We start from the raw sequence: 14,234 nt of genomic DNA, 5'->3' as shown, positions 1-14,234 counted from the left end.
AAACACAGCATGTTGAACATTTGCCAACACCGCTGGTTTTGCGCGGCCTCTAAGAAGTATCATCTGACTTCTTTTTAATTACATAGGCTTTTTATTTTCAAATATATTGATGGATATGTTGTCCCTTTGGTGTTAATTAAAGGTGGCACAGTTCTAGCCTTCCTGTTCCCAGCACAATTAGCAAGGGTTGCCTAATGAATCTTAGTGGATGGCCATGATTTAAGAGCATTCAATCTATACTGCATTTCCACGCTGTCACTTTCTGCTCATTACCAGGGCACATACATACAAAACCAAGAGACTCCAGTGGTGAAAACCACTATCATCATTGCTTTGTAGTCAATAAATTACTGGGAGGCGCTAAAATAAACTAAAATAAAGAATAGTATCCATTTCACTGTACTGACAGTTGCATATATAAAGTATCAGCCTTTGGGTATGTCAGTAATAGCCCTAAATTGAATTTAGTATGCTAAATACTCAAGGCAAATGAACTAACAGTTACTGCTACTGGAGTAACATTACGTTAACACAGAAGTAACTTGAAAGTTTTTGAGATAATAAAAGCAGATAAAACATAACACAAAAGCAGGCTTTTACCAAAATAAAACACGGTACAAGGACAGTGATGATGCTCATGTTCCAAACATGTACTTAGAATAATGCAACCATCTTGCTTACTTTGGTATGCAAGCTCCAGATACTCATAGTCTATATTCACACACATGCTTGCACAAGTAGACCAACTGTGAAATGGCTGTAGAATAAGACTCCAATCTCCCTGTGAACTATGAAACACCACTTTAAAATACCTTTTGTTGATGGTGAGAGAAGAAAGGCTATACTATAGATAGACTTACAGTTACGGGGTCTGTGGATTCAACATTAGAAGCCCTGAAAAAGAACTGTTCAGGAGTTCAAACCAACTACAAACTCAGACCTTTTGCAGATTCCAGTTTTTCCTGTACGCGCAGGTAATTTGTGTTTTTCCTTAAACAAACACATATTAGATCATACATTGTAACAGTGACTGTGCATTTGCAGTGTTAATACAGCCACCAAGTAGAGAAGTACCTAAAAATACTGTTAACAGCCTTTCCTTTAGAATGCAAATACTGCCATTAAATACAATGTGGCAACACTTGAGATCAGTATAGATCTTAAAATATCACACACAAACTATTCAAGTTTCTTAAGACAAGAAAATTGGCAATAAAATAATGTCAAACTATGTCTTGTTGGTAAAAATAGCTCATTTTCCAAATGCAGTTCTCTGTAAATGTAGAAGAACTGTAACTGTCTTGTATATATCATAAGCTATTAATCTAAAATGGTACTGTCAGTGAAACAGATGTCATTGCACAATATCCCTGTGCCACCCACATTCTGTTCTCCTAGTTGCCAAACAGAACTGTTTTGAGTTATTTACTGAGCGATCAGATTCAAGTATTTCTGCAATGATCTCCATACTACATTAAAGAAAAAAAAGTACTTAAAAACTGAAATATAATTTTGCACGATGTTTTACCATGATCTAATATATTCAACATGCCTTCACCAGTACAGACTATGAAGAAAAGACTGAAACCTTAGCTGAAGGTCAAAAAAGTCTTATTTTTACATCAGTACATTTTATACATCAGCTTTTTCCATTTTCCTCTTCCTGTGCATTATACTCAATTTCACGCTGCTGTTTTTAAACATCTTCACTCAACTGAGGAAGATATAGAATTAATATAAAATTTTCCTCCCATTTCTAAAAAATCATCTATTCTTTGCAGGATAACGACATAAAACAAAAGTCACACCACAGAATAAGTTAGGCTGGAAGGGACTTCTGGAAGTATCCGGTGGTGGGATCACACTACCTACAGTAGGGCCAATTTAGGGCAGCCCACAGGGCTTGGTGTCACTTGTCAGAAATCCATCTTGGCCTAGGTATGCCATATGCCACCCTACATTGTAGAACTTAGCCATCTGGGTTTTATTCTGTCTTTTCATGCCGTCTTGCTTTTTCATCTTTCCTCCTTTTTTCCATCCTTGTCACAATGATCTCCGGAGTTCATCAGTATCAGACTGCCATCAGGTTTCCTTGAGGGTGAGATGGGGCACAAGACTATCCACAGTTAAACAGGACCTTGCCAATGCCCCCCATGAACTCTAAATGCAAAAAGCTTGTAAAACTTTCTTCAACCTTTCAAGGTGACTGATAATAAAAGTACTGAAATTAACATTAAAATATATTTTACTATCTCAAGAGGTTATTCATCTGATCAGATTTTTACTCTTTGATACTTGTTTGCTAATAAGCCACCTAACCCTTCAACTATCCAGCTTTATGATGCCTTATTTAGACCGCTCAGCTTTGCTGAGCTGCTTTCAGATTACAACACAAAGTCTTAAAGATAAATACGGCAGGCACGTTTTTTAACAGAACACTTGCCAGTTTGGCAACAGCAGAATCAACAATAGATAGGCAAAAGGAGTATTGGTTAGAGGAAAGAAGAGAATTTTCTGTACACTCCTGAAATAAAGTTCTTTCAAGACACTCTAACCCACCGATTACAGAGAGCTGCCTAGCAATTCTCTGCCCTAATGGAGAAAAAAAGGATGAAAAAGTTTCCATTAGAAACAACTGAGATCGCAAAGTCTGCATTTGATATACTAATTTGATTATATACAATTTTATTTTACATTGACATAGAATCATAGCATCGTAGAATAGTTTTGGTTGGAAGGGACCTTTAAAGGTTATGGGCAGGGACATCTACAACTAGATCAGGTTGCTCAGAGCCTCGTCCAACCTGACCTTGAATGCTTCCAGGGATGCGGCATCTACCACCTCTCTGGGCAACCTGTCCCAGTGTTTTACCACCCTCACTGGGCAACCTGTCCCAGTGTTTTACCACCCTCACTGTAAAAAATTTCTTCCCTATATCCAGTCTAAATCTGCCCTCTTTTAGTTTAAAACCATTCCCCCTTGTCCTGTCGCAACAGGCCCTGCTAAAAAGTTTGTCCCCATCTTTCTTATAAGCCCCCTTTAAGTACTGAAAGGCTGCAATAAGGTCTCCCCAAAGCCTTCTCTTCTCCAGGCTGAACAACCCCAACTCTCTCAGCCTTTCTTCATAGGAGAGGCCTTCCAGCCCCCTGATCATTTTCATGGCCCTCCTCTGGACCTGCTCCAACAGGTCCATACCTCTCTTGTGCTGAGGGCTGGACGCAGTACGCCAGGTGGGGTCTCACCAGAGCACAGCAGAGGGCAGAATCACCTCCCTCAACCTGCTGGCCACGCTTCTTTTGATGCAGCCCAGGATATAGTTGGCTTTCTGCACTGCGGGTGCATGTTGCCAGCTCATGTCCAGCCTTTCATCCATCAGTATCCCCAAGTCCTTCTCGGCAGGGCTGCTCTCAATCCCTTCATCCCCCAGCCTGCATTGATAGCAGGGGTTGCCCCGACCCAGGTGCAGGACCTTGCACTTGGCCTTGTTGAACCTCATGAGGTTCACACAGGCCCACTTCTCATGTGGGGAGGACAGGCCCTCTGGATGGAATCCTGTCCCTCCCTGGCATGTCAACCGCACCACTCAGCTTGGTGTCTGCAAACTTGCTGAGGGTGCACTCGATCCCACTGTCTGTGTCATTGTTGAAGATATTAAACAGTACTGGTCCCAATATGGACCCCTGCGGGATACCACTCGTCACCGACCTCCATCTGGACATTGAGCCGTTGACCACTACCCTCTGGATGCGACCATCCAACCAATTCCTCACCCACCGGACAGTCCACCCATCAAATCCATACCTCTCCAGTTTAGAGAGAAGGATGTTGTGGGGGACTGTGTCAAAGGCCTTACAGAGGTCCAGACAGACGACATCTGTAGCCCTTCCCATGTCCACTGATGCAGTCACTCCATCACAGAAGGCCTACGGGGTTGGTCAGGCAGGACTTGCCCTTGGTGAAGCCATGCTGGCTGTCTCGACATAGCACACTCTTGACGACTGGAAGCAATCTAGGCTAACAGCTAACACTGTAGAAATGAAGCATCCTTTGCCACGAAAAGCCAGGACTGCAATACTTAAAATCCCCACTCGTTAGGAAATAAGCACCCATATGCCTTGCATTCACTGCACCAGATCGCTAGGCACCAGATCTCAGGCTACAAAAACATTTGATCCTAAAGGCAATAACTTTCAAGCTGAAAATGTAAGCATTTCTATCAGGCTTGGGACTACATGTCACAGTTTTTCTTTTCTCTTTTTTTTTTTTTTTTAATTTAGAAAGCAACAAAACCAACTATCTAGTAACGGTAAATAAATGAGCACATAACTTCAGTGAGATTCTTTCCAAAGAACGTAATCTGTGACATCCTTGCTATCAGAAAATCAGTTCATTCATCCTGCTAAATGCTGTTCAACTGAATAGTAAAATAATTCATAATGAGTTATAATTTCAAAGTGTTAGCTGAATATTCAAAAACCTGTCTTCACAGCATGGCTTATAGAAGAAATACATGGTCTGATACCTTCAGAAGCTATTTTCGCCAGGAAGCAAAAAATACGTATCAGCTAAATTGCAACAAAATTAGAGCATCTCTTTCATCCCTCTCTACCCCTCAACGATTTAAGAATACATTATTTTATCATTTTAATTAACTTCAAGTTAATTCATGAAAAATATCTTCATGAAACGTACGATGCAAACCTTGTGTTTTTAGGAAAAGTAGCCAGTTTTCTGATTTTTTCATCCCTATCTGAATTCCTATAATACGAATAAACTCTAAGAAAAAGTAATTAATATATTAAACAATAAATGAGTGCTCCTAAAGGTATCTTTTTAAAATCAAGTCCATCTGGAGTACTTTAAACATTTATTATGTTCAATATGGGTCCCAAATGATTTTCTTCCATCCAGTTGAAAATTGAGCGCTTACCATGGTATATAGCTACTCTACCCCACCTTATAGCCTGGACAACCCAACCCAAGGCAGTGGCTTTTCATATCGACTATTGTTTTAAGACCAGTTATAGATTCACATGCCCTTCAAATCCAGTTTATGGACAGATGAAGGTGCATTAAACGGTTGCTTCGTATACCATAGTGTCTTCCTGTCATCACACACATTTAGCACAAACTGTCAAGTACTTACAATGCACTGTGAAATATTAAATTATTTAGAAATCAACTAATGTAGTTAAAGAAGCTCTCAATTCATTAGGGCAAATATTTTGTTGGTGTTGACCCTCCTTTTCATTTACTTATAAAATTCTAATTGTGCATTTCGAGAAAGATGAAGATGAGCATGCTGATTTTGGAATGGAATGGAACAAAAAGGAAAATATAGAATTACAAGTAAGTGTATAGGTGTTAAACTTGGTTAGAAAATAAAAAAATTGAGAATTTTCTGGTTTTATTTTTGGTGGACTTTTTTGTGGCTTGTCCCAAAACTGAAAGCACCTGTCTGTACTGCTAAAATAACAATTTCTCTCTTCAAAGTTGGTCGTACAGGGAGAATCATCAGTTTTCTGTGAGTCACAGGCAGGTGTCCCCTCTCTATTGTTATATGTGCTCTGTCTCTCTATCCTCCTGTTTATATGGCTGTACACTTATATCAGTGGATTGTGTCTCTTCTGAACCACTCATATAGGGCTGTCAAACGAAAGAAACAAAACAGTGAATAGTTCCCTGAGACTCTGAATAATTACTGGATAATAAAACCTTATCTGATGAATAACCCTATTGTCATATAAAACCAGACATTTAAATTTCAGTATTAAACATCCAATTAACATATTGCTACATAGATAAGTATTTATGGGTTCAGCTTCATAAGTCCCTTAAATATGGCCTGCTTTAAGAAGAGAGCTGTTTAAAAGATTATAATAATTGCTGAAGACTCACCGAGCCCTCTGTGCATAAATTCCCTTTCTACTTGTGGCCAGGTAGAAGGCCAAAAATTAGTTTGCTTAGTTGCAAATACCGTGAATGGGAAACCATCCTACTTAAACAGAGGACCTCCATCTTTTGCCATTGTGGTTTTTCCAGAGATTTTTTTCATGTAATTGCCACTAATTACAACTGGAAGTTAATACTGTATATCAATATCAGTAGATGAAAAAACATGTATAAAAATACCTCTGTATACTGTTCCGAGTGATTTGCTTTTTTGAGGAAGAAAGTGCATTGAAAGTCTTTAAAAAGCCAGATTTTGTCACAAGATCCTACCCAGATATTGTTACTGCTTAATCCAAAAGCTTAGGGGAAAAATAGTAGCGATATTTCAGACCTCATCAATGTGCCAAAATGCTGAGTAAAGGTTTATGTCTTTTTGCTGGCATTTTTTTCTTGCTGTCTGTGTGATTAGGATCATTCTGCAGTTAAAAGCTATTGATTTACTAGAAGGCTACCTCATGTTTTATATTTTCAATCCTATTGGACTGATTAAACAAAAAGACCTTTTAGCAAAACATGGAATTTTTTTATGTTGCTTAGTGTACTATATTAAGATCAGCACTTACAAGGACATTATTACATATATGCTAATTAAAAATTGACCAACCTTTCCTTCAGCCTCTGCTGTTGTTACCTTCTCAACCTTGTTCCTGTTTAAAAATTTCTTCACCCATTCTTCTACTTGAACATTGAACTTCATGAAAGTCACATAGCAAAAATATGCTGTCAGGAGTGTTAAGCTTTCCCACCACATGATCAAGTTATCCAGAAAAAAGATGATTAGCAAGATCAAGTCAATGATGTAAAAGGACACATCTCGAAAGAGTGGCCACCAAGTAAGGTTCAAGATCTCTCTGGAAAATAAAGCACACATTCCAATAACAAACAGGATATTGAACACAGCAGATCCCACTATTGTACCAATGCCGACATTGCTGTGGGATATAAACACTCCTATTAAAGAAGTGAAGAGTTCTGGGGCTGACCCACCAGCAGCCATGAAGGTTGCCCCTGCCACATCATCAGATATGGTCAGTTTTTCAGTGATGACAGTCAAGGAAGGAACAAAGAACTCATCGCAAACTATGGCTAAGGCTATAAACATGTAAATCATTCCAATTACATGCAGGATCACTGCTCCCTTTCTTCTCTCCTCAAGAGAGAAAAGGTCCTTGGGGTACTCTCCCTCGGTATGATCATCTGTTGCATTGTCATGCTCAGCTTCGTATTTCGTAGAAGCGTGTGGGTCTGGAGTGCCGTTTTCATTCTGTTCCGTAAAATCCATCAGAGTTCTTTGGTGCCCACGCACCAGGTTTTGGCTATCCAGGCTGCTGGCCAACGCCATGCTATGTGGTTCCATCTTGAAAAAGGCACCGATTGAAAGAGAGAAAGTACTAATGGCCACTACACTGACAAGAAGCCCTATAATTCGTATCAGTCTCAGTTTTTTCCTGACATTCTGGTGCCGTCTGCAACCAAACAGCGGTTCCTCTAAACACCACTCCTCCAAGACACCAGCAACAGTTTTTTTCTGAAAAGCCATTTTGTGTTCTGTGTGAGATGCTGAGGGAGTCAGATGGATTGTTCCTTCATACCTTCTCCAGCTTTGAAGTCAGAAGTGCTTTAAGAGTTTTCCAAGAATCAAGTACTTTTACTCTTCATAAGAAGTATTTTCTTCTTTCGTCTTAAAAGGACAAACAGATATTATTAATATTAGTGAAACAGCATGTAATTAGAAGCTTCTGAAAAGCATTTTACAGACTGGGTTAAATTTAGAATTCAAAGCAGAATATTACCAACCGTAACATAAACCCCTGTCACATCCCATCACACACGGCAACGATATGTTTGTTTCAGCGGTAACCCTGCGGATAACAGTCTATCAATACTCAGATCATTTTATGCCTCTCATATGTCTCTGAGCCACTGTTCTCCTCTGACAAAAAATCCTAGTGGAAGGTAAAAACTGTCCCCAAATGTTGCATAAAAATGAAAAAAAACTACTATTTTAATGGATACACCAAAGATTATTACCTTGTGTAATTACTTTCCACCATGATCATGTAAAGTCCAAATCCCAAATGCAGGGGCAATAATGTATGAAAAAGCAATCAAAGTGCTAACAAGCATCTCATCAGACCTTTAGGCAGCTGAGGCAGTATTAATTGAAATGTTACGCATGCATAGAGCAACATTAATATGTAGGTAAAACACTATGCTATTGGAACAGAATCGAAATGAAGATCTAACACATCCATAGTTTCTTTAATTCCTCTGCAAAATTGACTGAAGTTTACACAGAGAACTCAGCTTGCTTCTGATGAGACCTAGCACACTAGCCTGGACTAGCTAAGACAAAATTTTCATTCAACTCTGGTTTTGTTTTGGTTTATTTCACACATTCAGCTATAAATGTAGGAAGTCACTAAGAATACCTACGTAGTAAGTATCTTTTAAAAGCGCTCCTCTTACAGATCCTTAAGAAAATAGTTTAAATCTACACAAGAGTTGATCCTGAAACAAATGGAACAGTGAGAAACTAAACTATGTGAAAAGGACTATTCACGTAAGAGTTGAGCATATTAGACCAACAGCACTTTTAAAACAGGAAAAAAACACTATATAACAGGTGTTTTGGTTACTGAATTTGAAGAATATATGCAATGTAGAAATTAGTTACATATGCATTATGCACAGTAAGTTGCATTTTACATGACACAAAATATAAAATACTTTCTAAATAAAATTATTAGTCCTTACTGTTAGTCAAAAAATACATTGTTACACCACTTATTCAAATCATTTCTAGTAATAGCTGAATAGTGAACAATCTATTAGTTAGTAGAATATTGATTTTGTATTCTCAAATACAGAACTACAACTATTACATGCAGTTATTTACATAAAAGTTATTAAGTCACGTGCAGTTTCTCCTGATTTTTACGAACGGCTTCCATACTACGAAGATGTCATAGAGACATACTCCATCTGCAAGATACAGCACCACAGCGGAGATATTTTATTTTCCACCTTAGAGTTATTGCTCACCGGACTGCCATAAAAGCATTAAGCAGGAGAGAGATCGGAACGGCGCTACCGCTACTGTGCGCAATTTACGGCGGATGGGCCGACTACCCCACACCGTTATAAATCACGCCAATGGGAAACGGGAGAAGCGCCGGCGCTGTCCCCTGCCCGGCAGCAGGCACAGCCGCGCCCGCCCGGACGGCTCCCCACCCCGCCGACCCCGTCCCCCCGCGGAGATGCCGCAGAGCCTCGCCTAACTCAGCCCAACTTCGCTCCGCACCCCTCCACACCGCACAAACTTTTTTCCTCTCCGACAGGGAAGCGGGTCCAGCGCTGGAGAGTCCCCCAGCCCCAACTGCGGACAGCCGCGGAGGCACTGACCGGCTGGCTGGGGGCACAGGGCACCCCTCAGCCGCCGGGTGTCACCCACGGGGGCGGGCACTTGGGGCGGGGAGACCCCGCACCGCCGCAGTCCAACCCCCGCCCGCGCAAACCGGCGACGCTCACCCGGCGGTGCGCTGCGCTGCGCTGGGCTGGGCTGGGCTGGGCTGGGGCACGGGAACGGGCACACGCACGGGCGTCCACCGCCACGACCCCTCGCCGCGCCGTCTGCGGCGGGCGGCGGCGGCGGCGGCCGCGGGATGCGCACCGCGCCGCCCCGCCCCGCGCAGGCGGGGCAGGCGGCGGCCCGCCCCCCGCCGAGGGCCGGCGGGGGAGTCACTGCGCAGAGCAGCACCTCCCGCCCTCCGCGCTCGGGGATAGTTTGGTTAGTGGTAGAGTAAGGGTGGCAAGGGGTTTGTTTTTCTTTTCCCCTTTATCTTGTGTTAGCTGGTGCCGATTAATTGAGGTAAAATGCAGCGCTTCTAACAAAGTTAATAAGCCTCGAGGAGTGGTCTTTTAAAAAGGAGAGGTCTTTTAATTAAAGTAGCCTTTATTCCAAATGTTTTCTGAAGGGAAATCGGGAAATGAAAAAGGACGCTACAGTTTGGTTTTGATTTTAAGGATGGTGACATGTCCACTATAAAGTTATTATCACCATTAATTTACTCATGAACAAAAATTTTTTCAGACCGCATTTCAAAGTTGTCACAGAGAACAATAAAGATGCACTGAACACCCTAGAAAACGGGGAGTTCGTAGCCACAGCTGTCCCTTTCTGTTTTGGTTTCCATCTTTCAAGATAGGTATTTCTCCAGCATATTGGGCTTCATTAAGTAATTGCTTCAAGACTCAAACACAATGGAACTGTTACAATGCAGCTTTGTCATAGCTAATTCCTGGTGCTATGTGCTGTAGATCCACTAGCGTATAGAGGTGCTGCTCTTGAGAAATACCACGTGCACTACTACCCTATGCCATTGTTAGAAAAACCCACATGGCAATCCGTGGATCATAGAATCATAGAATCTTTTAGGTTGGAAAAGACTCCTAAGATCATCAAGTCCAACCATAAACCTAACACTGCTAAGCCCACCACTAAACCATGTCCCTAAGCGCCACATCTACATGTCTTTTAAATACCTCCAGGGATGGTCACTCATGGCTTCCCTGGGCAGCCTGTTCCAAAGCTTCACAACCCTTTCGGTGAAGACATTTTTCCTAATGTCCAATCTAAACCTCCCCTGGCGTAACTTGAGGCCATTTCCTCTCGTTCTATCACTTGTTACTTGGGAGAGGAGATCAACACCCACCTTGTTACAACCTCCTTTCAGGTGGTTGTAGAGAGTGACAAGGTCTTCCCTCAGCCTCTTGTTTCTTCAGGCTAAACAGTCCCAGTTCCCTCAGCCACGCCTCACAGGACTTGTGCTCCAGACCCTTCACCAGCTTCATTGCCCTTCTCTGGACACGCTCCAGCACCTCCATGTCCTTCTTGTAGTGAGGGGCCCAAAACTGAACACAGTATTCAAGGTGCGGCCTCACCAGTGCCGAGTACAGGGGCACGATCACCTCCCTGCTCCTGCTGGCCACACTATTTCTGAGACAGGCCAGGATGCTGTTGGCCTTCTTGGCCACCTGGGCACACTGCCGGCTCATGTTCAGCCGGCTGTCGACCAACACCCCCAGGTCCTTTTCCTCTGGGCAGCTTTCCAGCCACTCTTCCCCAAGCCTGTAGCGTTGCATGGGGTTGTTGTGACCCAAGGGCAGGACGCAGCACTTAGCTGACATAATCTAGTGTCAACACGGCCAACACTGCAGGAAGACCCTCCTTGGGTCAGGGCAGCTGGGAAAGACCTCCATGAGGAAATCCTTGAAAAATGCAGAGCCCAGGCGAGAGCAGAGAGATTCAGATAGGTTGGATGGGGTGGATGGGACAGGGGATGAGATCTGGGAATATTCCGTAAACAGCTCACTAGCACTACTCTGCTTTCAGTGATATCCTTTTCATATTCTGAAAAAGTTTACCGTAACCAGTGAACTCTCAGTCTCTTTGGGCTAAAGGATAACTTTGATTTTTACAACTTCTACCTTCATTTTGAACTCTGATTTCATCATGTGGTAAGCGGAAAATAACTGTTACTCGGTGCTTCATGAAGAATACAAAAATGCAAGTTTTTATTAAGCAATAAAATGTGGACATTGCAAGTATCTTCAAAGTTATTATTAGGATATCACATGAAAAATAAGGATTGGCTGCGTAGGCCTGGGGTGCATAGTCGGTTTGTGTCTTCACACTGGTGATTTGCAGCACCTGGGCCGTTTGGGTTGCCTTGGTGTTGACTAGAAACCTGTAAGTTCTTCTAAAGAGTTATGAGATGGCAAAACCAGATGCACCAGAACACAATAGGCGTCTTAGAGACTATGTGGACATGCAAGAGATGCAAAAGGTTCAGAAGATGTTTCCATAATTCCAACAATTTCCAGTGAGAGCCATGGCTGACTCAGTGCCCTTCAAAGCCAGAGTTTGCACGGGTGGTTTACATTTATTTCACATTACACATTGGGAGGTTCTCATTAGTGGCTGACAGCTGATAGAGGGTGCCTGTGGATTATCCAGACTTGCATTGTTCAGGCTCAGGATGATGCAGAGACGCAGGTGGTGATTGTTTCAACCATCTTTATAGAGCCGCCACATAGATAAGAATTAGTTAAAATGCAGATTTACTGTCTGTATCCACATACGCAAGACACAGATGAAGTGGCTATATCTCAAATACCCAACCTGTGCCTGCTATACAGTGATGACAGGGATTAAAGGTAAGCATGCTTATATGATTTTTCGTGACTGCTGTGTTGTTGGCTTGCAGTCTGTGAGAAGTGGCCACTTGAAAAAGATACCTAAAAGATGTTTTCACAGCTTCACAGGTGGCGAGAGGCAGGCTGGGATATGTGTGTAGTACCCAAACTTCTACCAATTTCTGAAATAAAAGTGGAAGCAGATGAGTTTTGAGAATGAACACAGAGAGAATATGTAGAAAATCCCCTATAATTATAATATCCCCTATAATTACATTATCTACTAACCAAAAGTCCATGTATCTGAATTGTAATATCCATCTGTTTCTCTGTACTTGTAATGATTTTTCTCCCAACAATAAATATATATTGTAAGCCAAGGACAATAAAATGTGTAACAAGAATGATGTGGCTCACAGGTGGGTATCTCTACCAATAACTTACGCATTTTGAATCAGCTGACCTGTTCTCACGTAAATACTGCATAATAATGATGACAGAAACAAAAAAGCACGGTTAAATTAGTATAAGGAGGATAGCTAACAATTAAATAAATTCCATATTTTTCTCACAAAATTAAACGTCAGAGCATATCCTGGTTAAATACAGAATAATTAGATTATTTGAATGAAACAGTGTTTGACTTACATTTGGTTCAATGTTTCTCTTAAGTGAGGAGAGAAGAGACATCTGTTAAGTACTTGGATTCTGCATCTACACATTTGTATATACGACTAGGCTTTCATTTTTACATATGTCGAATATGTAGTTTTTAATAGCTTATATGTAGTTTACTGCACCATGTGTGATGAGCCCTCTGAAGTCATAATACACTCTTCACCATTTCCTATTTCCAGGAAGCTCCATGAAGTAGAACATTTTTTTTTTTTTACAGTATTTCTGTTTTGGCTTTTCTGTTGCTGTTGTAAACCTTCGACTTAGTAAAAGCAAGCACAGAAGTGTCTTTTGTGCAGGAGAGGGAAGGAGGAGGGAGCCAAATGAAAAATCCTGAATGGCAACATCTCTAAGTACCACAGCAGTACCTTCTAAGGCTGGAAGATACAGCTGACAAGGAGGTTACCATGACTACAGAGGCGGCATATTTGAATGAAAATTGATGTTAAGCTTTTAAATGCTAATTGCAGCTGGGAACAAGTGACATTTGAAATATCAAAATTATTTCAACACTTTGCAATGTATAACAAGTGAAAGAGGGTGAAAAAAATGATAACATAGAATTAAATTGAAACACTGATATAGTCTTTATCATTAAAGTATGTTACATCATTTACTTGTTTGGAGTAATAAGCAAACATATTGCATATAAATCACAGTGCCTGAGGGGCAGAACCTGTTTATATTACCTTCCTGAGGTAATACATTCTTGTCGAAGATATTGAGCAAAATTAAACAGGCTTTTTAAAACTAACTACAATAACAAGTTTCCAGCAGCTGGCATTAAAGAGGCTATTAAAACTTAATATTCAAAAACTACTTTAAATTCTCAGTGACGCGTAAATCTTGCAAGTGCCTGAAGTTAGGAGTGTTTCTTATCTCCACTCCATATATTGGGAAATAAAAGGTGAACATATACACAATGGTACAGAGTCCTTGCTAGAGTCCAAACTGTAAGCTAAAGATGGCATGTAGACCAGTATCACTGCAATTTGCTGTCACACCAACATCTAACGAGACTTAGGGCTTTAGCTGTAAAAGGTGCAAAATATGTGCTTTGCCTTCAACTGTAAGCATTGGCTTACTATTAAGCCTCAAAGATCATCTGATACTTCGTTTCACTTGCAGTGGTTTAAATTCTACTTGCTAACATATGCCTCTTGAAACAGTCTTAATACCTTTACATGTATGTCATGATCAGTTGTAATGCAGATCTATATTTCAAATGCTTGATTTGAAAAGCTTTGAGAGTTTTTGAGTTTTTTTTTTTAACATATAAGATGAGAAATCTGGGGGCTTTATCTGTGTTCTGCATAGTTACAATGAGCACTGTAAACACCTTTATTAAGGAGGCTAGAGCTAACTGCTTTTTTGATTACAGTTTCTGCTAGTGAACACAGTGGTAGGA

General features: G+C 41.1%; 1 protein-coding gene across 1 annotated transcript in view; it reads right to left on the bottom strand.

Moving 5' to 3' along the window:
- Nucleotides 1-7,546, bottom strand: part of SLC24A2 (solute carrier family 24 member 2) — a 116,723-nt gene extending 109,177 nt beyond the window's left edge. The window contains exon 1 of the mRNA XM_075136487.1: nucleotides 6,558-7,546. Coding sequence (XP_074992588.1) covers nucleotides 6,558-7,493 — 936 coding nt within the window. The 5' untranslated portion in view covers nucleotides 7,494-7,546. The remainder of the gene's footprint in view (nucleotides 1-6,557) is intronic.
- Between the last annotated feature and the right edge of the window lie 6,688 nt (nucleotides 7,547-14,234).

Source organism: Calonectris borealis, chromosome Z (genome assembly GCF_964195595.1).
Source record: "Calonectris borealis chromosome Z, bCalBor7.hap1.2, whole genome shotgun sequence".
NCBI classification, from domain to species: domain Eukaryota; kingdom Metazoa; phylum Chordata; class Aves; order Procellariiformes; family Procellariidae; genus Calonectris; species Calonectris borealis.
This window is presented reverse-complemented; position numbering and strand designations above follow the sequence as displayed.